We start from the raw sequence: 27,176 nt of genomic DNA on the forward strand, positions 1-27,176 counted from the left end.
TCTCTTGTATCAATTTGCCTCCTACATAAAGAATAACTCCAGACACTAAAATGTAAAAATACAAAGTCATTAACATCCAGACTGTCTGCTGACATTATCAGAGTGAGGCGGTGTTGCTGTCACACAACCTTATTATGAATTTAAATAGATAATCAGGATGTGAGTGTGTGTGTGTGTTGTGTGTTCAGTGACCTGCTGTTGCCTTTCTGTCTGACTCTGACTCTGCACACGGCTAAACAGATTAACATGAGGCCACATCCACCTGTCTGTCTCTCCGTCTGTCTGTCCTCCTCTGGAGGCTGGGTGAACAGGACAGTGATGAATCTGCAGGTCACTGTGTGCTTATTTAAAGCAGGTGTGTGTGTTTGTCCTGAGAGAATCGACCTCATCAGAGCTCAGCTGCTTCCTAACAAGATCATTTCCTGTAAACTACGAAATAAAACGTATTATTGTTATGTAATAGTAATAATGTAGAGGTAAACAAACAAACAAATGAAGGTTTCCTTCTGGGCTCTGGGTCACTGTGATAAACAGTCCTTACTATTGTCACTATTTTTTACAAACCAAATAATCAGTGGTGGTGCAATGGTGAAAATAATCAGCAGATTAATCCATAATGAAAATAATTATTATTCAATAGTTTAACCTGAGCTCCACCTCAACATACTGCAGCAGTAAAATCCTGCTTTTATATTAATGCATGAGTCAGAATCACCTAATGAGATCAGATATAACAGTCACAGTTTGATACTTTTAATACTTAAACCACATTTTACCAAATGCCAAATGGCCCTTTCTAGAGCCAGTGTTTGGTTTGTCCATTCTGGGCTACTGTAGAAACACGGTGGTGCAACATGGTGATAGACGAGGACCTGCTCCCTATGTAGATATAAACGTCTCATTATAAGGTTACAAAAACACAACAGTCTTAGGGCCCGTCCCAATACCCCCCCCCCCCCCCCCCCCCCCTTGGCCCTACCCCTACATTTGTGCGTTCCCGTGAGGGGTAGTGGTGTCTCAATTCCTTTTTGCGTGTAGGGGTAGGGGGCATAACGAGGGGTAGTGGGTATGAAACTAGCCCTTCGGAGCGAAGGATTTCAGATGCTGACTTGCCAGTGAGGGGTAGACGTCGCCATGGCTACCACCGAGCAAGAGACGGGGAAAAAGTTCATAGCTAACGTTACCGTTGTCAGGTTGCTAGTTAGCTAGCTAGCTAGCTTGTCCTATCTGGCGTCTGTCATCTGTCCTGTTCTGCAAAATTGTCGGACTTTTCACATTACGATAACACGCCAGCTAGTATAACTATGCTGCCTCGTAATGTTAGCTGGTTAGCTAGCTAGCAGAAGTCCCCTGTCGTCTGCCGTTTATCAAACGAAGCATGATGAATGTGGCAAACGTGATAGGTAGGATGAATGAGACTCCATTGTAGATGCCGGTTGGAAATGTAGATGGCTCGCAACTTCATGTATAAAACAGTTACGTATGCGTGAACGTAACTGACGCGGTGACGTAGTGAGTAGTGTCCCAATTCCTAGGGAAAGATTTCAACCCCTACCCCTCGTTGCTTCATTTCGAGGGCCAAGGGGTAGTGGACAAGGGGGGGTATTGGGACTGGGCCTTTCAGGTGATTATACACTAAAGAAAACATATTATATTATATTCCATATCTGCCAATATATCCCCTTGAATCCTGCAAACTGGACCTTATTAAATCTAAAAATATTTTTAATGCAGAGAGGGGAGTGAAGCAGAGGGAGACAGAAGCTCCTGGCTGGGCAGGGACACACCAACGGCCCCCCTGATGTCCTGGAGCTCCAGAAGCTCTGCCTCATTACAGTTAATTAGTTTAACACACACACCCACACACACTAGTGTAGTCATTCCTCACTGATTACATTAAGTATTTTTCCCCTGAAGAAACACATGCTTTCATAAATTAATAATTCTCGGTGCTGACCTTTTCAGCTGATTTGTTGTGTTTGTATTTTTATACTAATGAGATCCACATGTGGACACAGTGTCCTCCACACTGAGGACATCTCCCTTAAATGATGAGTCTGGGGTCAGAGTTCATTGTTAATATTAAAACGGTGGGTAAAGTGAGAGGTGCAGAGTGTCAGCGGCGCCCTCTGGTTACCCGTCGCTCCTGTCATTTACATTTATCACATAATTAAGTCATAAACGAGGAAATTACTTGGCGAGTAATTGGCTGAGTGAAGCCGCCCACCTGCCTTCATCTCCTCTCTTCCTTCCTCTCTGTCACACTGTGTTCATGTCGCTCTCTCGTTCCTATTCACCAGTTCACAGCTGAGAACACACTTTAAACGACAGGAAGGAAGAGACTCAAATGAATGTGATGTACAGAAGTGAGGTTTCTGCTGCTGATGAGAGAAGACGCAACTTTATTCATCCTGAGGGAAATTGCTGTGCAGCAGTGCTCAGGAAATAAAAGTGCAGGGGTTGATAACGTTATTGATCAGAACATCAATGATCTTAAATCTCACTTCTTTTATGTGTTGAGTTTGATCTTAAACTAAAGTCTCAGTATGAGACAGCATTTGTTCATTTTAAACGTCTTTCATTAGTATTATGATAATTTAACCATCACATTTTAGGTTAACACAAAATTATTATTATATAATTATCTAACAGTTCATTAGCTTCATCTTCTCAGGGGTGAATATTTGTGTCTTTCCTTTATTCTCTGTGACTGTAAACTGAATATATTTGTCTTTTAGATCAGCATGTTGTCATTTTGTTTTCATTTTTTACCCCTATGAGCAGCATCTTCATTTCCTTTGTGTGTTGTAAAATAAAATAGACTATATCCAGAATGTAATGCAGAAGCAAGACGAGCTGAATGCTTTTAATTAGGACTCTCAAATGATTAACTTTTCAAATCACGATTAATTGCTGAATTTCAAAAGTTAATCCTGATTTATCGCATTTTAAAAATTTCATTATTTTGCATTTCAGATTGGTTTCACTATAACTCGCAGCATTCACAGACAAACACTTGTCTTTATCTGAACACATTTTCTCCACAAATATGTTTTTAGCAAAAGCCTATTTATATTGTATACATTAGGCTAGTGGCTAGCGGACTTTTCCTCTGCTCATATAAAACCAGGGACAACAGCAACATTTAAAAAAAGTAATGTTACAAAATTCAGCTCCATTACAACTCACAAGGTTCACTGACAAAACAACTGTCTTATACTAAACACATTTTCCAAACAAATATAATATGCTAACGTTATTAGCACAAGCCTATGGCATTCTACATTGTATAAATTAGCCTAGCGACTAGCGGACTTTTCCTCTGCTCATATGAAACCAGGATAAATCACACACAGGACTTAAAATGCAGGTCTGCAGTCAGTTTCCACTTCCAGCTTCATCCACAGGTCTGTGGTGATTCACTTAATCTTTCCCTTAACTTAACCAAAGGGCTTTTGTTGTCAAAACCTGAGACAGGAGTCTGGACGTGAAACTGAGGCTCTGGTGTCAAGGTCCTGCACTCTGTGCACCCATCATTCCCCCCAACCACCTCTTTCTGAAGTGTACACAGTACATGAATGTTCTGTTTTGTTACCTGACAGAAACCTCATCTCTGAACATTACACAGGCAGCGATTACGTTGCCACAACAACGTAAACAAGAAAGCAGTAACATACAAACATCATTTCTAGGAGAGAGACACAGTTGGTGTGCAACATTTCTGTGTGTAACAATTTCTTATCAGATAACAGATTAAAAACACGCACAAGAAAAAAATAGACTTCATGTGCAAAGGCCTTAATCCTCAACATGAAGCTCACATCTGCAGTGTGTGTGTGTGTGTGTTGAGATATTATACATCTAAAACCAACCCAGCTTTACTTTGTCGTTAAGACTTCAGCACTTATGAAATATTTTATGTGATGAACTCACACTCACGCACGCACGCACGCACGCACGCACGCACACACACACGCACACACACCTCAGGATGCTGTCATTAGTTGCAGGCACAGTAAAGCACTCTGGTAAAAGATAGCAAGGGCCGACCTGCGTGTGTGTGTGTGTGAGAGTGTGTGTGTGTGTGAGTGTGCATGTGTGCTACTAAAGGAAAATACATGTGGGCGCACACACACACACACACACACACACACACACGATTCAATCCTTTTCTAGTTTAATGGAGTCTGCCAAGCTGAGGCGGGCTACATTAGTATTGTGTGTGTGTGTGTGTGTGTGTGTGTGTGTGTATTTGATAGAAAGCTGGGGAACATTATGAGCTTGAAGCAATAGACTGCAAACAGGCTCACAGAGAATACAAACAAACTTTTTCACTTGATATACAGTAAACAGACAAACAAATCCTATTTTCTGACAATTACACAAATTGGCCAATAAGAACGATCTGTAATTTACAAGAAACGTGCTTTGTTTAAACTGCTCTTCAGTTTCAAAATAGACTTCGATATGTTTTAAATGTTATATTGTTTGTGTTTGGCAGGACCACAACATGCAGCCCTATAAACACAAAAGTCTGTCCGTGAGAGATGCTCTATGACAAAAGATAACGCATTGCAAGCTGCGGCAATAGCATGAAATTATGTACACTACCAGTCCCCTAAGTGGGCGTGGTCTCCTCTCCTGCTTAAGCTGGATTTATACGCACTTGTGTGTCAGCTGTATGCTGTAACCTACACACATGGCCTACAATGTTGTGAGCATTTATACTTGTGCGGTGGTGTGTTTGTGTCACTCTGCAGTTACACCTCCAAAACACTAGCTGGCGGTGGAGGTTTCTGTGAAGTGCTGTAAAGTTTAGTTCAAAACACACATTAAACACACAGTAAACACACATTAAACACACATTAAACACTCATTAAACACACATTAAACACTCATTAAACACACATTAAACACACAGTAAACACACATTAAACACTCATTAAACACACATTAAACACACATTAAACACACATTAAACATGGCTTAATAGAGACAGTTTCAAACACAAATCAGCTTCACTATAACTCGCAGCATTCACAGACAAACACTTGTCTTTATCTGGACACATTTTCCCCACAAATACAACATGCTAACGTTATTAGCACAAGCCTATGGCATTTTACATTGTATAAATTAGCCAAGCAGCTAGCAGACTTTTCCTCTACTCATATGAAGCCAGGGACAACAGCAACATTTAACAAAGGTAACGTTACATAAATCAGCTCCATTACAACTCACAAGGTTCACTGACAAAACAGCTGTCTTATACTAAACACGTTTTCCAAACAAATACAACATGCTAACGTTATTAGCACAAGCCTATGGCATTTTACATTGTATGAATGAGCTTATCGGCTAGCAGACTTTTCCTCTGCTCATATGAAGCCAGGATAAATCACACACAAGACTTAAAATGCTATTTTTGTGGAGACTTTATTGTCTTCACAATTTATTGTTTCTTATCTGTGAAATTAAAGTAAATCAAAGCTTTGTTTCCACTGAGGGAAATGGTTTCAGCTTACAGAAATAAACAGGAGGTCTGCGGCACTGTGACGTTTCATTTCTGGGGAGGTCAGGCTACTACTGCGTAGGTTTCTGTTGTCTTGCTGCAGAAGCAGCTACAAGCTACACCAAAGCATCCGCCTATCGTTGCAGCTATGGAGTGTAGCAACAACAGCAGCTTTTAAAATGCTTTTCTTTTTGGAGGATGCTCTTGCAGGTAGGTGGTTGTCAGGGAGGTTATCGTACCGCAGTGTGAAAGCAGCGTCAGTCACATAAACAGCTCTGTAGGAATATTGTCTTTTTCAAAATAAGGGCAAGAACCAGAATATTTGGTGCATGTAAACATAATCATTGACGCAAATTATGACCATAAGTACCAAATAAGACGAACATGAAACGCTCTTACCCAGTTTTTAAATGACTTTGCAGTGATTCATGTTTGGAGTTTTAATGTCACCCTGAGAGATTCAAACGAGACAAAATACAAACAGAAACCATTTGTTTTCACACTTACTGAATCCGTGAACACGGTGCTTCATTTACTGTGTGTGCGTGAATACACAAACACACACACACAAGTTTGATCTGTTTCTCACATTTTAATTAAAGCAGCAGATTTGCGTCGTTATCTGATCAGAAACACCAGCTTATCTGTTCCTGTTTAGAGACCACACACACACACACACACACACACACACACTGCAGCAGTCGTGTGTGAAAACTCTGGTGGTCCATTTATTTTTTCTTCCAGCTATTTTTCTCTGTTCTCGTCTCCACAGTTCATTTTTGTTTGGACAAAAATGAAACGAACTCCTGACCCCAATAACAAAAGATGGTTCAGGAGGTGTGTGTATTACTGTGTGTGTATTACCATGCATGTGTGTGTGTCCACCACAATAACTCTCTGGGAGGTTATCACACTGATGTGTTGACGTGTCTCGTCTGCTCAGATCCACCCGTCCATAAAGGGACATTCTGGCGATTCGCTCTTTATTAAAAGACTTAATTTGTTTTTTAATCATGATTAATTAAAATCTCACCACCATCTCTTTATACTGCTGCACTCAGGTAGTTATGTGTTTTTATTATGGCTTCCAAACAGCTCCCAAACGTCATACAAACAGCTTTGGAGACGATTATTTTACACCTCAGTTCATTTTCTCATCAGAGTGACGCAGGAACTGGAAACTGTTCTCTGAAGAACTCATCTGGCTGTTTTTACCACATTCACTCCAGCTGCTGATTTTTATTGTAATGTGACTTATGTTCGATCTAACAGAGCTTTCTTTTGGCATTAAATATAACTACATCCTCAACTCCATCATGCAGAGAAACTTTGTGGGATGATAGTTGATGTTGCCGTTATATTTCATGTCAAAAGAAGCTCTATTAGATCAAACATAACTCAAATCATTCAGGGTAAATATGGTAAAAACAGCAAAAAAATCTGGGGGATTTGTTTTGAAAAAATAGAGTCATTACAACTGTTTCAGCCTCAAAATGTCAAATATCTTTCTTGAGCAAAATGGAGGACATTTCCTTAATTAAAAAAACAAACAGTAACCCAATCGCCTGAATAAATTTGAATTTTGGTGCCACAATCACCGCAGGAATTGCTGCAAAAAACAACCTGCACAGTTTCTATCTGAGCTCGCCCCGAGAGTTTTTGCGCAAGACCCGTTAAAAATCAGAATTTCCTCTTTGAATTTTACTTAGACATTGAAACATTGATTACAAGCTAAAGCCAACTTAAGTCTTTTCAATGCAGTAATAGACATTTGAGGCGACAGGGCGGGGCAGTGGTCAGCACTGTGTAGAAAGCTCTAACACCAGGATATTTGCGAGAACCTGGCCCCACTCAAGCCTCGGGGAATGTTATGAAGTTACGGCCGGCCTGAGCCTAGTGGGTCAGATCGGGCCTAGTTGGGTTTGGGCAGAAAATCAAAGCTGTAGGCACAATCGTCACTGGAAATGCAGCGATGTCTCACTATTAAACCACCAGTGTTTTTGTTTCCTGGTCTCGAACTGTGGTCTGAAGCTTGACACCACCCACTGGTTTGTGGACTCCTGTTTTGCAGCCTTAAAGGATAACTTTGGTATTTTTCAACCTGTTATGCTTTAAGTCTGGCATTTCGGCCTTCGCCATATTGGAATTTTGATCATATTTGGACGGGAGGGTTGAGCTGCGAAGAAGCGAGGGGCGGATCTGACCCATAGACTGGACTCGATGTCGGACTCCGAAGTTTTCTCTGGACCCCTCCCAAATCTGACCAGTGATGACATGTTTAGCCGCATGTCATCATTTAACCGCTGGCTGTCCAGGTGGTGTCCAGCAAACGATGTGGGTTTTGTTAATAATTGGCAAACTTTCTGGGGAAAACCCGGTCTTATTAGGAGAGACGGCATTCACCCCACTTTGGATGGATCTGCTCTCATTTCTAGGAACCTGGCAAATTTTATTAGTAATTTAAATCCCTGACAACCCAGAGTTGAGACCAGGACAGAGAGTTGCAGTCCTAAACGCCTCTCTGGGCTTCTAGTTCAGTTACCCAGCCATAGTTTTCATAGTTTTATACAAACGGTGTCTGTCCCCCGACCACCTAAATTATTTAAATCTAAAATTAAACCAAGAGGAGTTGTGCATAACAACCTCATAAAAATTAAAACCTCTTCTGTGACAGAAAGACAAAACAGGAGAATTAAATGCGGACTGTTAAATACCAGGTCTCTATCGTCTAAAGCAGTGTTAGTAAACGAATTAATATCAGATAATCATATTGATTTACTCAGTCTCACTGAAACCTGGCTGTGTCAAGATGAATATGTTAGTCTAAATGAGTCCACTCCTCCCAGTCATAATAATACCCACATTCCTCGAGGCAGCGGCCGAGGAGGGGGAGTTGCAGCCATTTTTAACTCTAGTCTGTTAATCAGCCCTAAACCTAAACTAGATTATAATTCATTTGAAAGCCTCGTTCTTAGTGTTTTACATCCGACCTGGAAAACCTCGCAGCCACTTTTATTTGTTATAGTGTACCGTGCTCCTGGCCCGTATTCTGAATTTGTATCTGAATTCTCAGAGTTTTTATCCAGTTTAGTTCTTAAATCAGATAAAGTTATTATTGTAGGCGATTTTAACATTCATGTCGACGTTGATAATGACTCCCTGGCTACCGCGTTTATCTCATTAATAGACTCCATTGGCTTCAGTCAGGGTGTACATGAACCCACTCACTGTTTTAACCATACCCTCGATCTAGTTCTGACATATGGAATTGAAATTGATAACCTAAAAGTCTTTCCACAGAATTCCTCGCTATCAGATCATTATCTGATTACTTTTGATTTCTTTTTACTCGATTACACGCCACTCAGCAACAGTTACTATACTAGATGTTTATCAGATAGTGCTGTCGCAAAATTTAAGGAAAAGATTACTTCGTCGTTAAATTCAATACCAATACCTTCAGTAACAGAGGTTTCCCGTGCCGACTTTAACCTCTTCCAAATTGATCATTTTGTTGATAGCGCTGTAGGCTCGCTGCGAACAACGCTCGACTCTGTAGCTCCTCTTAAAAAGAAGTTAACAAAGCAAAGAAAGTTTGCTCCTTGGTATAACTCTCAAACCCGTAAGTTAAAACAAATATCGTGAAAATTTGAAAGGAATTGGCGATTAACCAAACAGGAAGAATCTCGTTTAATCTGGACAGACAGTCTCAAAACTTATAAGAGGGGCCTCCGCAATGCCAGAGCAAACTATTACTCAGCATTAATAGAAGAAAACAAGAACAACCCCAGGTTTCTTTTCAGCACTGTAGCCAGGCTGACTGAGAGTCAAAGCTCTATTGAGCCTTGTATTCCTTTAGCCCTTAGCAGTAATGATTTTATGAGCTTTTTTTAATGACAAAATTCTAACTATTAGAGGCAAAATTCATGACCTCCTGCCCTCAGATGGTAGGCCTACCTATCTAACCTCAAACACAGCTGTAGAACCTAATATATATTTAGATTGCTTCTCCCCAATTTCTCTTCAAGAATTGACAGCAGTGATTTCTTCATCTAAATCATCAACATGTCTCTTAGACCCCATCCCAACTAGGCTACTTAAGGAGGTCTTTCCTTTAGTTAACACTCATATATTAGATATGATCAATATATCCTTATTAACAGGCTATGTACCACAGTCTTTTAAGGTAGCCGTAATTAAACCTCTCCTAAAAAAGCCCACCCTGGATCCAGAGGTGTTAGCCAACTATAGACCAATATCTAATCTTCCCTTTATGTCAAAGATCCTTGAGAAAGTAGTCGCAGACCAGCTGTGTGATTTTCTCCATGATAATAATTTATTTGAGGAATTTCAGTCAGGATTTAGAGTGCATCATAGCACTGAGACAGCACTAGTTAAAATTACAAATGACCTTCTGATTGCTTCAGACAAAGGACTCGTCTCTGTTCTTGTTTTATTAGATCTTAGTGCGGCGTTTGACACAATTGACCATCAAATTCTACTGCAGAGACTGGATCACTTAATTGGCCTAAAAGGTTCAGCGCTAAGCTGGTTTAAATCTTATTTATCTGATCGTTTTCAATTTGTTGACGTTCGTAATGAATCATCCTTACGTACCAAAGTTTGTTTTGGAGTTCCGCAAGGTTCTGTACTCGGACCAATCCTATTTACTCTATATATGCTTCCTTTAGGTAACATCATTAGAAATCACTCTATAAATTTCCATTGTTATGCGGATGATACACAGTTGTATTTATCGATGAAGCCAGAAGAAAGTAATCAATTAACTAAACTCCATAACTGCCTTAAAGACATAAAAAATTGGATGAGCACCAATTTCCTGATGTTAAATTCAGACAAACCTGAAGTTATTGTTCTTGGCCCCAAACAACTCAGAGACTCTTTATCTGATGACATAGTTTCTCTAGATGGCATTGCTCTGGCCTCTAGCACTACCGTAAGAAACCTCGGAGTAATATTTGATCAAGATTTGTCTTTTAATTCTCATTTAAAGCAAACCTCATGGACTGCATTTTTTCATCTGCGTAATATTGCGAAAATTAGGCCTATCCTGACCCGAAAAGATGCAGAAAAATTGGTCCACGCTTTTGTTACCTCTAGGCTGGATTACTGTAACTCTCTATTATCAGGTAGCTCTAGTAAGTCCTTAAAAACTCTCCAGCTAATTCAGAATGCAGCAGCACGTGTACTAACAGGAACTAAGAAACGAGATCATATTTCTCCTGTTTTAGCCTCTCTGCACTGGCTCCCTGTAAAATCCAGAATTGAATTTAAAATCCTACTGTTAACTTATAAAGCTCTAAATGGTCAAGCTCCGTCATATCTTAGAGAGCTCATAGTGCCATATTATCCCACCAGAACACTGCGCTCTGAGAACGCAGGGTTACTCGTGGTCCCTAAAGTCTCCAAAAGTAGATCAGGAGCCAGAGCCTTCAGCTATCAGGCTCCTCTCCTGTGGAATCATCTTCCTGTTACGGTCCGGGAGGCAGACACCGTCTCCACATTTAAGACTAGACTTAAGACTTTCCTCTTTGATAAAGCTTATAGTTAGGGCTGGCTCAGGCTTGCCCTGTACCAGCCCCTAGTTAGGCTGACTTAGGCCTAGTCTGCCGGAGGACCCCCTATAATACACCGGGCTCCCTCTCTCTCCCTCTCTCTCTCTCTCTCTCTCTCTCTCTCTCTCTCTCGTATTCTATTACTGCATCTTGCTAACTCGGCCATTCTGGATGTCACTAACTCGGCTTCTTCTCCGGAGCCTTTGTGCTCCACTGTCTCTCAGATTAACTCATATCACAGTGGTGCCTGGACAGCGTGACATGTGTGGTTGTGCTGCTGCCGTGGTCCTGCCAGATGCCTCCTGCTGCTGCTGCTGCTGCTGCCATCATTAGTCATTAGTCATACTTCTACTGTTATTATACATATGACTATTGTCACACAAGTATACTGTCAGATATTAATACATACTTTCAACATATTGTACCACAGTAGCCAGAACTATAACTATAATATTATTACTTTCAATAATGTTCTTGTAAGCTACTGTCATTACCAGCATCTCTCTCTCTCTCTGTCTCTCTCTCTCTCTCTCTCTCTCTCTCTCTCTCTGTCTCATTGTGTCATACGGATTACTGTTAATTTATTATGCTGATCTGTTCTGTACGACATCTATTGCACGTCTGTCCGTCCTGGAAGAGGGATCCCTCCTCAGTTGCTCTTCCTGAGGTTTCTACCGTTTTTTTTCCCCGTTAAAGGGGTTTTTTTTTGGGGAGTTTTTCCTTATCCGCTGTGAGGGTCTTAAGGACAGAGGGATGTCGTATGCTGTAAAGCCCTGTGAGGCAAATTGTGATTTGTGATATTGGGCTTTATAAATAAAATTGATTGATTGATTGATTGACTCACTCTTGTAGCCAGCCTCAAGTGGCCATTAGAGGAGTTTTGAGGAGGCACTTGAGGTCTGTAAAATGTACAAATTAAACGTACCCGGGGTTTTTGCAACATAAATTGTGAACATTTTCCTCTGGTGACTGGGCTGAATATAGTATTGTTATTCAGAGACAGAGCAACTTGCTAAAACAGAGGACAACATCTTAATAATCCTCTTTTCATTATCACATTTAAAATAAAAATGTCTTAATTAGTTATATTGTTTTTTACTTTTACTTATTTTTCTTAAATCAATTTTATTTTACTGTTTTTTTCTTTTCTTCTGTTTTTCCAATTTTTTTTATTTATTTTTAAAATTATTTTATTTTATGTTTATTTTACTTTTCTCATTATTTTATTTTCTTCAGTTTATTATTATTATTATTATTATTATTATTATTAATTTAATAATAGAAAAAATGAAAATAAAAATCCTCTTTTTATTGTTTTCTCTTCTAAGTTAAATATCACACCTGTTGCAGACCTCAGTTTTTACAGTTTAAAAAAAAAAAAATAGTGACAGAAATGATGGACAACTCCACTAAACCAAGACACAAGCTGTAAAAGCTGCACTGACATCAGAACATGGAGTACAAACATATAGAGACAGTTAGTGTGTGTGACAGCCGAGCTGCTGTTGATCTGAATGTCATGTCAGTCATCTGGTCCACAGGCGGCTCCATTAACTAATCGCCCCCTATAGACACAACAGCAATTAACTCCAGGTCTGTATCTCTCTCCATCCATCAGCTGTTGTACAGACACAACGTCCTGCAATTAACTCTCCCCGTCTGTCTGTCTGTCTGTCTGTTTGTTGCTCTTATGAGTCGAAGGAAAAAGGTTGCAGAGCTCATGAAGAAGGAGGAAAATTACGTTTTCATTTCCTGAGTCTTTCATGGTGGTTAGTATTTCTGACAGCTATCATGACCTTATGTTTATAATGGATTCAACGATGGTGACAGAAGTACGCAGATCTTTTACTTAAAGTTCAGTGTGTGGAATATAGAGGGATATATTGGCAGAGATGAAAATAATATATGTTTTCTTTAGCGTATAATCACTTGAAAATAAGAAAAGGTAGTACTTTCACTTATTTATTTCACATCACATGTCTGACGTGAGCCAGTTTTAATCAGCTGGTGTGTTTTTTTTAGAGAGACAGAGACCTCTGTGGATAATTCAGCTCCTGGTTTAAACCTCCTGAACGATGAACACTGAAGGAATTGTAACCAGGAGAAGTTTCAGCTGGCTGTGCAGGTTGTTGCAATCCTCACCACTAGATGCCACTAAAACCTCCTAAATCTGAGACACTGGGCCTTTAAGAAAGACACCTGGCAAAGAGAACAGCATGAATATATTATTACAGAGAAAAGAGTTGCAGGTTATTATAGTTTTTTTCATTAGTGAATGAATTCTAACCGGGAGAAGTTTCAGCTGGTTGCATTTTGTAGTCATCACCGCAAGATGTCATTAAATCTCCCTAAATCCTGCACACTGTTCCTTTGAGTACAGTATAAGTGGATTTATATCAGAGTTTTGAGACAAATATAAGATTGTAATAACTGTATTTACAGCTTGTTTGCAGACATGCACATGTCCATAAATCAGAAAAGGTCATTTCAGTAATGACCTCAATATAAACAATATATCCACATCTTTATTCTCTTTGCTTTGTCCTTTTGCCAACATGTTATTGTTGTTTTCATTCTTAAAATTCAGGCCTCGTAAGGAGGAGGAGCTTTAAAGGTCATTAGTTTTAGATGAAAGATGACAGAGTCAGACCTCCATCCTGATATCCCACCTCTCTATCAGACATTGAGGGATTTCTGAATGAAGCGTGACTTCTCTCTCTCTCTCTCTCTTTCTCTCTCCGCCTCTCTACACATCATCTCCGTTGCGGTTGCCATGGCGACTGAGCGGCATCGATGACGCGCCGTCTCTCCCCTCTATATTTACTCTGTTGCTGTAGCGACGACCCAGACGTGCACTGAAGAAGAGGAAGATTAGAGGAGGGAGACGTCCTGTGGACCAACAAGACGGACGGACGGACACTGGTTGTTTGTCCTGGTGTTATTGTTTTGTTTTTCAGCTCAGGAAACACCCATCTCCTCTGCTTTGCCTACGCTACATGGCCAAAAGTATGTGGACGCCTGAGTATTACACCCTCATGTGACAGTCGAACATGTGATTCTGAGATTATTTACATTAACATGCAGCTCTAACAGCCTCCAGTCCTCTGGCTTCAAACCTTCCACCAGATTTTGCAACCTGGCTGCAGAGATTCACTCCCACTGAGACACAAGAGTGTTTGTGAGCATTCAGAGACGATGAAATAAAATCTGTAAAGTCATGTTTGAGTGCTTATCAGATGCTTCAACGCTGCACAACAGTAATACTCTGAGACAGGATTAACAACTCTGGAAGTTGCAATTATTTGATTTTCTGTTGCAATGATTGTGAGATAAAAAGTAGAAACGCAGCATTAAAGATGTAATCTACCAAGAATGTGTGCCTTCACATATTTAGTCAATGCAGCTCCTTAAATGATGATGTTGCATTGAGGCAAAAGTTGAGTCAGGTTCAACCTATTTTGCTGTACAGTCAATTTGCTAATGACGGCCTGAACAAGATCCCTGTATATATTCTGGGATTTGTCATTAAAATCTGGGCCCATTTGCCAGGAAATATTTTATGGTCTTTCCTATTACTGTTAACTTGTGGCTTATGTTTTTATTGTTTTATGCTTGGTTGTTTGATTGCCTTTGTTTTTATTGATTGCATGTTTTTATGGCCTCCTTTGTGACTCTTATTTTTGTGACCAAACAAATTTATTATCATCATTATTATACTAAAATAGAATTTAATAACACTTCCCTACAACTGTCGTAACTGTACTCCCATCTTAAACCGCTGTTACTACAGAAATATAACCAGATAAAATTCACCTGTGGGCGTTACTTTTGATGCTAAAATGGCAGTTTACAGTTCAGGAGTGTGTCAAATCATTTTCTAGATGGACTGGGGGAAAAAAAGGTGCAAAATCTGTGAACAATGCAGAAAAGACGCTTAAATAAATGCCACTAAATGTCTACATACGATGCTCCCAATCCTCAAAACACTGAAATAACACAACAAAATGGCTGCATGAGGGTCGATATTCTTCCCCGTCCTTCACACACTGTATAAAAAGACGCCATACGCTCCCATTACACAACTAGAATAAGAGGATATCCTGGAAAACAGAGGATCAAGTGATTTGAACAAGTATTATTCTGTATTGTAATGTGTTTTTGTTGCAGAACAGGAACCTGTTGAAAACCAGTTTTTAACTGAGTCAGGCCAGTTTTAACTGTAACACGCAATGTTACCTTGAATTTCTTTCCTGCATAAATAAAATGAAATGAAATGAAGATGAGTATGATTATTACTTTGACCGTTTTATCTTACTTTTTACACTGATAGGAGTTTGTAAAGAATGATGCCATTCTCATCTGCTCCAACAGTTGTGGCACACTTAAACTTTGATGGTGAAACAAGTAACGTTAGCAAAAAATTAACACTGCTTCGCTAACGTAGCTAACATTAGAGGGCTACAGGGCTGCACTGGTCCTACAGATTCACTCAATCAATGTTAGCGTGAAATATAATGGTAGTTGATCTAACTATGACACTATAAAGACCAATAAGTAATCATTCGGTCGGCATCACAAACAAAACACGTCCAAGTTGTCGATGTTTTGGTTTAATGAGTGACTGTGTTAACTGGTGACTCAGCCAAATAGATTGTGTTGCTTATAGTGACGGCCAGTGGTCGAATTGAGGGGGGATGCCATCCCCTTTGTTAGAAAATTGACCAAAAAGCATCCCCCTTGTTAATCTAGAATCTGTGTGCAGGCACGGACGTAATTTGAGGGGGGGACGCAGGGGACATGTCCACCGCACTTCCCATATCTGTGCCCTCCGTCCCCCGCACTTTTTACAGCCGTTACCACCGTCCAATTTGTTTTTAACATGTGGTTTCCGAGCCGTCTTTAAATGCACCATGAGAAGGCGCATACACACGCTGTCATGTTGTGATCAGAGTCAATCCACACAGACAAGACGTACTGCTGGGCAGTGCTGATGAGTGTTAACTATGTTCATCAAACCAGCCAGCAAGAAGCAAAAAACCTTGCACAGTTTCTTCCAAACAAACCGTGTAAGTTGAGTGATGCTGTTGCATATAGATAATGTTCGCTAAATGATGACTAATTAATAGATGCCAATATATCAAGTTAAGCTAGTTAACAAGAACACTAATGTTATTGTTACCTATGTTAAATACCTTGCTAGCTAGTTTCATGCTAAGAATAAACTCCTCCACTCCTCCTTAATAAGAACTTGTGCTCACTGTTGCTTTGCACATATTTTTTTGATCTTTATTGCCACAATATAAAGAGCAGGGTCAGGGAGGAGACAGTGGACCAGAGTCCAGCAAGGATGACCATGCAGGGTCCTCATAGGTGAGGAGAGATTATAACTGGCTGAGAGAAAGTATCTATAGCATAAAAGTGACTGTGCGATTAATTTCTACAGCTATGTCACCACTACTGTTCTTAATTCTATTTCTAAATTTTGCTTTGCACATTTATTATCTATATTATTGCAATAGATAGAAGAGGGACAGGGAGAAACCAGGCAGGTATCAGGACAGGGACCTGACAGCAGCACCAATTATCAGCCCAAGGCTTCACAGATTAGGAGAAATTATAACTGGCTAAGGAAATGTCTATAGGATAAGAGTGACTCTAAGATTAATTTTCACAGCTATTTCAGAGCTACTCTTATGAATACTCTAAAATGTTTTTTGTCTGTATTGCAATAGCAATACTACTGCATTATTTGTGTTTTTAAAGGCAGCAGGTATAGGTCATGCCATTTTTCTTTATCTTGATTAATTTTGCACATCTGTGCTGTCATATTGATGATGTGTGCACGCAAAAAAAATCAAAGCTACATTGCATCCCCCTTGTTAAAAATTAACAATTCGACCACTGGTGACGGCAGCTGTTGAAAAAGGCGCCACTGCTAGATGGCAGAAAACACAAAGCAGTTCCCAGATTTATCGATGTGTTTCTGGCAAGTAATTAGGGATGTCCCACAATGATCACGTTATTTTCACAAAATTGGAATCGGTAATAAAAGATCGGAGGAATCAAAACAACAAAAATGGCCAGGTTTTTCATCGATGTTGTTCATTGTTGCCTCCCATTTCCAATGTATTGTAACCGAGCGTCCTGGGTTCACCTAACTGAGTGCAGCTAATGAGCAATAAACGGACAGGATTCGAGACAACAGGTTCAGCGGCCACCGCTTCTCTCTTTATTCCGAGCAACACAGCCACACCTAACGGCAGTACCTCGCCTACCACAGCCCTACGGCACCTCTGGAGGGACAATTTGTTTACAATTCAGAATTTGTTTACATTTTGTGCTGCTGAACCACCGATAAGCTTTCTGGATACTATTTAAATAAAAAACAAACCTTATGGGACAGCTTTGAAGCATTCTTTTTTTTTTCTTTGTTAATGCTTTGCAAAGTATCGGATCAGACTCGGTTTCAAAATCAAGGACTCGGTATCGGATCAGATGCAAAAAAAATGTGATCGGGACATCCCTACAAGTAATAATTATAAAATTAGGACCTTCAGCCCTTGTGAGGTCAGACCCTGATGGTGGTGTTCTCATTTCTAAAACCATGCATAGGATCCATACTAAATAAGTACATACAGTCAAAAGCCAAAAATGGCATGCACCAAAAAAGTATTAGACAATTTCTAGAACCAGGCTTTCCCCTCACGATCTGCGTTGCCAATTTCCTGTCTCCATAATGCTTGAAAGCATGGATCAAAGTTTTTCCCATCAAGTCTGTTTTTATAGATCACAATTTTTCTGCGGGAAGTGGCATACGTCTCCTCTATCCTAAAGGTGTTGGATGGATTTGAGGTCAAGTTCTTCTCGAAAAAACTGGGATAAGCCTTTCTTTATGGAGCTGCTTTGTGTCTGGTTGAAACAGGAAGTCGACAAACACAACCATACATTGGAGCCAAAACCAAACCGACCAAAAATATGACGGTGTTCATATACTTTTGGCCACGGTGGAGGATTTGCAGGAGCTTAAACTGATACTACACACACACACACACACACACACACACACACACACGATATCCCGCAGGATGTCAGCTGTGATGTGTTTACTGTCAGCTGTTTGTTAATGGTGCTTTAAGTCCTTCATTCACACACTGAGTGTCTTAATGGCGTGTTTGTGTCTCACTGAATCTATTTCTGTTCAGCTCACGACTTCATGCAGCTGCGAAACAAAAACCAGTCGGACTGAAACTCTTCTGACGCTCATACGGACAAAAATACAACAACATGTAATTCAGCAGTTCGCTGCTGCACTGCCATTTTTATCTGTGCATGTTTCAGCATTCAGATATTTAACTCCTGATTCGACCTGATCTGATGCATCAAATTAAACCTCATCCACAGGAAATACAACGATTTAACCAGTTCAGCACCATGTCTGTATGAATTAAAGTATCCAAGTTCAACTGCTGGATATTGAAAATGTATAATTCATAAATCAATTTTTATTTTTAAAGAAATCCATTAACGCTACACTGATAAGCTTCTGTCAGATATCTTTTATCTTAATGTGTGTTCTAACTAATTTAATTAGCTCACATTAAATTTGTTCTCTGTTTTCAACAAAGCCATTAATACTTGTTTGACTACTGTCCTACATAAAAATTCTTTAGTGATCAGCATATAAATTAAACGTGCGATCAATAGCATTTTAACATCACTGAAACAGCAAAGGAAATGCAAATGAATGCACCACTGTGAAGATAAACAGTTGATGGATCGAATGTGTAACTCTGCTGTTGTAAATATCCGATGACGACAAAAATGGCGAAATATAATATACAGTGCAACTAATAACAACCACATCAAGGTGACAAAACCTTTGTCATATATTACAAGAAAAAGTCACATATTCCAAAATGTTACTTACAAATTTCCACATCAAAATATACTTCAAGTACCAGACGTAAATCTATTTATTTTGCAGACTGGCCCATTTTAGAAAAACATAAATTATATTATTGGATTATAATAACTGATAACGTGTTCATCACTTAAATGTTGCAGCTGGTAAAAGTTAACTAGTCAACTAAAAAATAGTTGATTATGTTTTGTATTCTTGCAAAGTAGCTTAAGTTATTCAATGACAATATTTCCCTCTGAGTTGAAGTGGAGTCTAAGTATAAGCAAAAACGTGCAAGTACCCCACATAAAAACTTCATAATTTACGAGGTAAGTATTTAATGACATATATTTTATGTTGTAGAACAATATGTTAAAGTCTCTTACTCTTTGTAAACTACAGAACTTCTTTCAGGCATTTAACCAAAAACCCATAGACGTCAAGACGAACGTGACGTGAACTTTAAGTGTTAAATTTCCTGCATCACTCTGTGGTGTAATAAACAGTAGTTATGTTGTTACCTTTGGGTTGAGGACCAGCTGTTGCTCATCAAAGTGCAGCAGAGCCACCGAGTTCGACTCTGAGTTGTTGACGAAGATCTGCAGGCAGGGATAAAGAGACGTCCCCTTACAGTCCGTACCGCATGTAAACACACACTCGAACATCTCCTCCGGACGCAACACCGACACCACCTGGACCAAGAGAGAGTGACATTTTTAACTAACTTATTCTTGGAAAACTTAAAACCAGTTTCGCACATTTATTATTATTTTATTGGGAATTGATTGATTGCTAAACCTTTGTCAAACACCAACATAAAGCGGCGATATTTGACGAGTTGGAATGAGAATGCGATGGTTTATCTGCTCGAATACAAGCTGCTAATGTTAGCAAGTCTGGCTAACTAGCTTACTACCTCTTGTAGTAACTAGGCCAGAGAGGAATTCATTAGTTTATAAGGGTTAAGGCTCAACTTAAAGTTGTAGAATGTTCTCTTTGTGATGACAGCTGTCCTGGGTACTATCAGAGTTTAAGCTAACGTTAGCAGCTCTTTCCTGCTCTCAGCTGGATTTTGGGGAAGTTTACACTCCAGCAACCACTGCCATTGTTAACCCAAATATATCAATTAGTCCTCTTAGCACTTTGACATACATTTAAAACTAAAAACATACTGTTTGAAAATACGAAGTGTGTAAACCAAGCTAAGCTAAGCTAAGCAGCCAAACAGGGTTATATTAAAACAACATAACAATCCTATGTCATAGTTGTTCTTATGATATAATACTAACTCTACACTGGTACATAAATATGCTCTGAATTCATGTCTCCTAGCCTACATGGATTAGTTTACCTTGGATCGTTAGCTTTAGCCTCTGTCTTTTTTTTAGCACAACATAATGTATGCAATTATGAAGTGTAGATCATGTGCATATTAAATTCTTTTTATAGTGGCCTACTTTCAAAACAGATAAGCAGAAAACATATGTTGGCAGCAGATAACTTTTTCAACTGACAAATTAAGGTATTGTTAGCCTAATTAGCTAGCCATCTAGTTAAGACAGGTGTCATTTAAGCAAAAATGACAGAAATGAGAGCTACTTTTGTCTGAAATCAAGGAGCCGTTGTTTTAAAAACTACTTTAAAATTTGATCGTAAATCTGCTATGTTGTTACAAGTAGTGCAGGCATGAGTCCAAAACCCCCAAAATAAGTTAGCATTTTAGCATTCACAGTTCCCTCGTCTCAAAGTCAGTGGGTTTCTTGTTAGATGTCTGAAATTGGGTCAGTGGTTCACACAAACTTGTGAGATTTTCATGTTTTGTTCTATGGCATAAAAAAGTAAGTAAATATGTTACTCGAATTTTGAAAGTAAGTAAGGTGGTTGTGACCACAAAATGTCATCATGTCAAACATGGCTTTACAGCCTCATTGTGGTGACAACGTTAAGTCAACTGTGGTGTTGACTTAACGTTGAACGCATTTATAGCCTACAATTGGCTGTTTACGTCTGCCAATTGCATTTACACTTCAAAAATCATAAAAGTTGTGTTCATTTGTGAAGATTATCTTGATGAAAAACAAAACCACAAGTTTATTTTCGGCAAAAGTCCAAAGTCTAACGGAGAAGTCAAACTAGCTTTTTGTCGAGGGAACCACCTCAACGCTGAATTTTGGATCAGCCAAGAAAAAAACGTCATCACTGCAGCTCTCTAGGGAGTTCTAGTTTAAAATAAGTGTTTAAGACATTAGCTGGTCAGAGATAGCATTTTCAACCAACTCATGGAGCTATCGTTAGCCTAATTAGCTAGCTGGCTAATTAAAACAGACATTTCAATAGTAGTATAGCTGGCTAAAAATGAGAGGCTATTTTTACTTGTCTCTGAAATTAAGGAGCCATTGTTTTAAATATTTGCCTACTATGAATTTTGATGGTAAATCTGCCATGTTGTTGTAAACTAAGCTTAGTGAACAGTCAATGTACTGGAAGAGTTTGTTTGTACATGTAACTGCTGTTAAGATGTGAGTCCAGACACCGATCTCGGATATTAAACTCGAATATGTGAGTGATTTAGATTAAAATAAAGAGTGATGGCTGCATTTCTTCTTCCTGCTCATTAAAGCACTGAAACAACAGCTGCAGGCAGGAAAATAAATATCGATACATGGTAAATAGACAATCAATCACTGCAGATTTGATAAAAGTCAGACCTCTCTTCATCACTCAGGGAAATGCAATAAAGTCCAAGTATTGTGATTTATGTTATATTAAGCTGTGGATTAGTGGATGACAGAGTGGACTCTCTCTGCCTCATCATGACTTTGTGATTTAGAGACAAAAAAAACAAAAGGTTTCCACTCTCTGTAATGCACGAACATTATTTCAGGACGATGCAATAAGCTAACAGCCAAATAAATCAAGCTGGCATGAATTCATCATCCACAGTAAAAAGCCAGGACTGCCGGCCCCAGCTGTAATTTATATCATGAAAACTCCCAACAGTTCTGAAATGCTGTGCAAACAGTTTCAATAATCCACAGTGGAAAGTGACGCAGTGTAAAGAACCAAATGACCCGAAGGAGAAAAAACCCACTTTGTATCGACAATAAAAAAGATTCAAATAAAAAAAGACCAGAGGATTTAACTTTTTTAGGAAAACTCTTCTGCTATTCTGCTACAAAAGGAAATAGATGATTTTTACAACCCAACAGGACAGAATATTTAAACTCAAAATACAACAATATATTTTAATCTATCACACAGATTTACAGCATTTCTTGAGTCGTGACTCTGTTTTATACCAAAGTTAACTTAAAGGAAAGGAACTTAAAACAACTAATTTGACATGTTTCTGCTGCTGTTATCCTTTGTTTTACCTATTTGAATTGCTCTAAAAAACAAAAATGTTGGCAACACTTCAGAGACTCTTAGAAACCTTCAGTGAGCTCATCTGCAAATAAAGAAACCCCAGGTGGGATTCTCAGATTTAATGACCTCCCAAAATAGAACCAAGCCTGAGAGGTGAGGCTGCACTTTTGCACTAATCAGATGTAAATACAACTTTGTAGTAATGTTCTGAAAAAAGAAGATGGTCAGCATGTTTTGGGCTGATGAATGAGAAACAGAATACATCACTAGATGAGTGAAAACTTTAATGTGCGGGTGGCGCTAGATGAAAAATCAGGGTCGTCACATAACCTCGAAGGTCCCTGAGAAAAGCTTAGTTAACCAGATGTAAATTTGCCAAACCAACAAGTTCGTCTTCATCCTCAAAGTCACTAACATTAAAGATCATATCATCACAATGTGACATAGACGACTTCTTCAAGTGTTGTTTTGTTCGACCAACAGTCGATAAAGTTGATAAATCAACAAAACTGTGATTATCTGTTGATTAACTCATTGTTTTAGCATTAATTACTACTTCTAGCACTGCTATTGATACTATTAACTAACAGAAAACCCATCCGCAGGAAGTATTAGTACCTCTTTACGGCAATCTGACCAACACTACTACTATATTTAAAAGTTGGATACTGGGTTTAACATTGATACCAACAAAAATACTTTTAAATGGGCAATTCAAAAATGACAATACTTCAACTTCTACTACTACTTAATACTAACACTAATAAGTAACTGTAAGAAGTTACACAATGATTAGTGGAACTACTAATTTGGACACCTGTTGATATTACAAATACAAATACTGCTACTACTGCTCTTCTACTAATACCACAATCCATAGTAATTTTGACAATACTGATAGTAATAGTGATAAAAAATACACCGTTGTAAGAAGTTACATTAGAACTATTAATGGTAATGACACTGCTAAAAATAACAATAAACACGCACTGAGCTCCTTTTTAAACTAGGACTTCCTCAGAAGTTTGTTACTAGTCTTATATGAAAATACTTAGATTTAATATTGCTGCAACACCATAGCCAACTAAATATAGCTCAATATCACTAGTGCTATCACAACTAATCCAGACACCAGTAATACTACATTATTAATACCGCTGCTACTACTGCACTAAATGACAACAGTACCATCAATATCAAAACACACAACGATTAGTAGCACCACTAATTTGGACACCTGTTAACAATGACTACATTACTAATACAAATACTACTACTGCTACTCTGAATGACAACAATACTGATAATAATAGTAAGAAAAATACTTCTATGAGTACTACAGCACTGTAAAAAGTGGTGTAGTACTCTAAACCTAATATTAATTGCAAAAACTGCTAAAAATAAAAGTCACATTATGACAATATTAATTAAATTACTTTTACAAATACCACAAAGAAAGATACACCACTGTAAGAAGCTACTCTGAATATGACACTGAAAAAATACCAATAAAAGTCAAGTTTTAACTAATACTGCCTCCACCAACTCCCCAACTTCTACACCACTACTCCTTAAAACTTTGATAATAGTATGCATATTACATTTAATCTTAATATGATACAAAAATAGGTGTAATATTCAATACTGCGGCAACAATCAGTACAATTAATAAAAGCTTAATACTGATAATCACCTCCACAGACTAGTACTATCACCATTACTAATACTAGTACATTACACTGTTGTCAGGTTATTGCTCTTAATGACACAAGTGCCACTAACAGGTTATAAAAACCACAGTAATTTTGACCATACTAATAAAAATACTTCTGTTAGTACCACAGGAGCAAATACACCACTGTAAGAAGTTACTATGAAAATGACACTGAACAGAATAACAGTAAAAGTAGAGTACTGAGCTCCTGTTTTAACTCACACTGACTCTACTATTCCTCAAACTACTACAACTACTAAGCTTTTACTTCTCCTCCACCGGAGGAGCACAGATCTGAGGCTCCGGAGGCAGCGGATCAGCGGCTGCTCGGAGCTCGTGTATCCGGGCTCACCGTGCAGTTGGCCGGCTTGCTCTGCAGACTCTGCAGGGTCGGGCTGAGCCAGCAGAAGCCCAGGATGAAGAGGCTGAGGATCCCGCAGGCGATCAGGAACAAGCCCAGCCTGATGCTCTTGTCCTCGGCCTCGGAGTACTCGTACGACACCCGGATCTTCGCCATGGCAGCCCCGCGGAGACCTCCGCCGGCATGGAGAGGAGGACCGGTGGAGGAGGCGGAGAGAAAGAGGAGGATGGATGGATGATGACTGAGGAGGAGGAGGAGGAGGATGAAGAGGAGGAGGAGGCGACGCTGTTCGCCTGCTGCTGAGAAACTGTTGAGTTTGAACACCGGCTGCTTTCTGTCTCTAAATCTGTTTCACCTCCCTCCGGCTGCATGGATCCTCCTCCCTCCTTCTTTCTCCTACAGCTCCCTCCTTCAGCTCCTCACTCTGTTTTATACTCTACTGTCTCTGTTCACCCCCTACAGCTCCCTCCTCCTCAGCTCGTGCCGTTCATCTCCCACTCTGTTTTAGTAATCTATTACCACTGCTGAAAGAAGTACTCTAAAAATACTTCTGAAAAAGCAGCAACACTGTAAAAATATTCTGTTAAGAAATATTTAAGATCTCATTTAAGTAAAAACAGTGGTGGAAAGTAACTAAGTACTGTAGTATTATTTTAAGGTACTTTTTCTTTACCTGAGTATTTCCATTTTATGCTACTTTATAACGCTACTCCACTTCACTACACTACAAAATACAAATAAAAAAAACTCGAAAAATTAGGCATCAGGGGAACAGCACTGATTGGTTAAAAAATATTTAAAAAACAGGCAGCAATTTGTTCAGATGGGTGAATAGAAATCATCATGTGGTAACATTACTTGTGGTGTACCCCAGGGGTCAGTGTTGGGACCAAAATAGTTTCAAAAACTTGTGATATTTGTGGATGACACCATTTTTTTTGTTTCAAACTCCGGAGAGAATTTATAGCTGGTTCTCACTGAGATCATAACAGAAATGAATAAACTGAAAAGATGCTTTAAAAAAAAAACTGAATTTGACAAAAACCAAAATGATGTAATCTGGAAATCTAAACATTTATACACAGGTGCAAATTAGGATAGATAATGTTGATATAGACATAAAAAGTTTTTGGGAGTGATACTGGATCAAAAAAATCAGCTGGAAACCTAAAATAAGACAAATTCAATCAAAACCGCAGGAAGCAGTGCATTATGGGAAAAATCGAGACACATATTGGACCATAAATCAAAACACATCATTTACTGCTCACTCGTTTTACGAGTACTGTGTATAGGTCTGAGGTAACAAGCAATTTATATACATTACACATATTACAAAAGAAAGCCATTAGGATTGTACATAACATTGGATTTAGGGAGCACACAAACACACAAACCATTAAAATGGACTCCACCTTTACCAACTGCAACACTGAAATGACAAACACATTAAAGCAGGAGCGTAAATATAGACAGTGCAGGCAGTGCGGTTGCACTGGGGCCCGACTGCCACCAGGAAATACACCCGCATTCAAGGAAGAACTCACATTACATAAAAAATGTTTAATCACACAACGAGACGATACTGTCGAGCTGTCGTGCTTTCGGCTTCCGACGTAAACTAGGCTAATCTGTCTGGATGTGCGTGAGTGGAAATCACTTCACACTACAAGGAACTTTCTTAACTTCGGCACGTGAGAACTGAACATACAGACATTTACATCAGTGAAGGAAATCTGCTGGGCTGCGGTGTCTAGCTCGGGCACAGAACAGCAAGCTAACGCTGTCCATCGTTCAGCCTTTACTAACTGACTCCTGATAAAACTTTACGTAAACTTGTCATGTCAGCTAACAAATCAAAATGTTACATCAAGCAAAAAGGAAACATTTGTAAGGGAAGTGAGGGGGGACAAACTTAGCTTTACGATTTACAGCAGCTAGTTCAGGTGCTAAATATCTTCAAGTATATTTTGATGCAAATAGCTCTGTATTTTTACTCAAATAAAACTTTGAGTAGTTTTACACTTTGATATTACTACTTTTACTTAAGTAAAAGATCTGAGTATCCAGCCCAGTTACTAGAAGAAATCTTGAATACCTTATGTTTGTAAATTTTAAATGTTTCATATCAGTGTTTCTAAAGTGACGTAGTATATGAGCTGACTTCATCAGGAAGTGGAGGGGATGGTGATGGTGCGACACCTGCCGGGCTGCAGACTGCTGTTCAAGACCAACAACCAAAACTTGTTGTTTTTTTAACAGTCATCACTGTGTTTCCAGCAGGGATTATGTTACTAAAATGGGGGATTTTAAAGCAAGACATGATCTTTTCCTCCATAGCCAAGTCTTTTTTGTGCCTGACATAACCACACTGCTCTTAAAGTATTAAAGCAAAAGTACTTGTTGGGCAGAGTTGCTGACAAAGGAAGTCGCACGACATTAAACCTCGTACAGAGGTGGTCATGAGGAGGGCTGGGTCAACAAAATGCGTGAGACCAACGGTTCATTTAACCAACAGTCCGTGGTAACAAAGAATCCATGATATTAACAGAGCAGATGTTTCAACCCAAACTATGATTTCTCCCTTAAACCTGACCTTAACCTCAGACGTATCAGATTAGAAAATGCTTTTATATGTAATAGAAAGAAAAAAACAACATATCTTTAAATTTGGTGAATATGAAGATCAGGTGAACAGTATGGATCAGGTGGTTCTACATATAGATGTGTATGTGCTGTATCAGATC

The 27,176-nt window shown here is 39.1% G+C and overlaps 1 protein-coding gene across 1 annotated transcript in view; it reads right to left on the reverse strand.

Annotated features, from left to right (window-relative positions):
• Positions 1-24,817, reverse strand: part of LOC117249513 (calcium-activated potassium channel subunit beta-4-like) — a 36,790-nt gene extending 11,973 nt beyond the window's left edge. Inside the window, exons 1-2 of the mRNA XM_033615217.2 lie at positions 24,421-24,817; positions 19,510-19,680 (exon numbers count right to left, since the gene is read on the reverse strand). Coding sequence (XP_033471108.2) covers positions 19,510-19,680; positions 24,421-24,585 — 336 coding nt within the window. The 5' untranslated portion in view covers positions 24,586-24,817. The remainder of the gene's footprint in view (positions 1-19,509; positions 19,681-24,420) is intronic.
• Positions 24,818-27,176: the final 2,359 nt, after the last annotated feature.

Source organism: Epinephelus lanceolatus, chromosome 23 (genome assembly GCF_041903045.1).
Source record: "Epinephelus lanceolatus isolate andai-2023 chromosome 23, ASM4190304v1, whole genome shotgun sequence".
NCBI classification, from domain to species: domain Eukaryota; kingdom Metazoa; phylum Chordata; class Actinopteri; order Perciformes; family Serranidae; genus Epinephelus; species Epinephelus lanceolatus.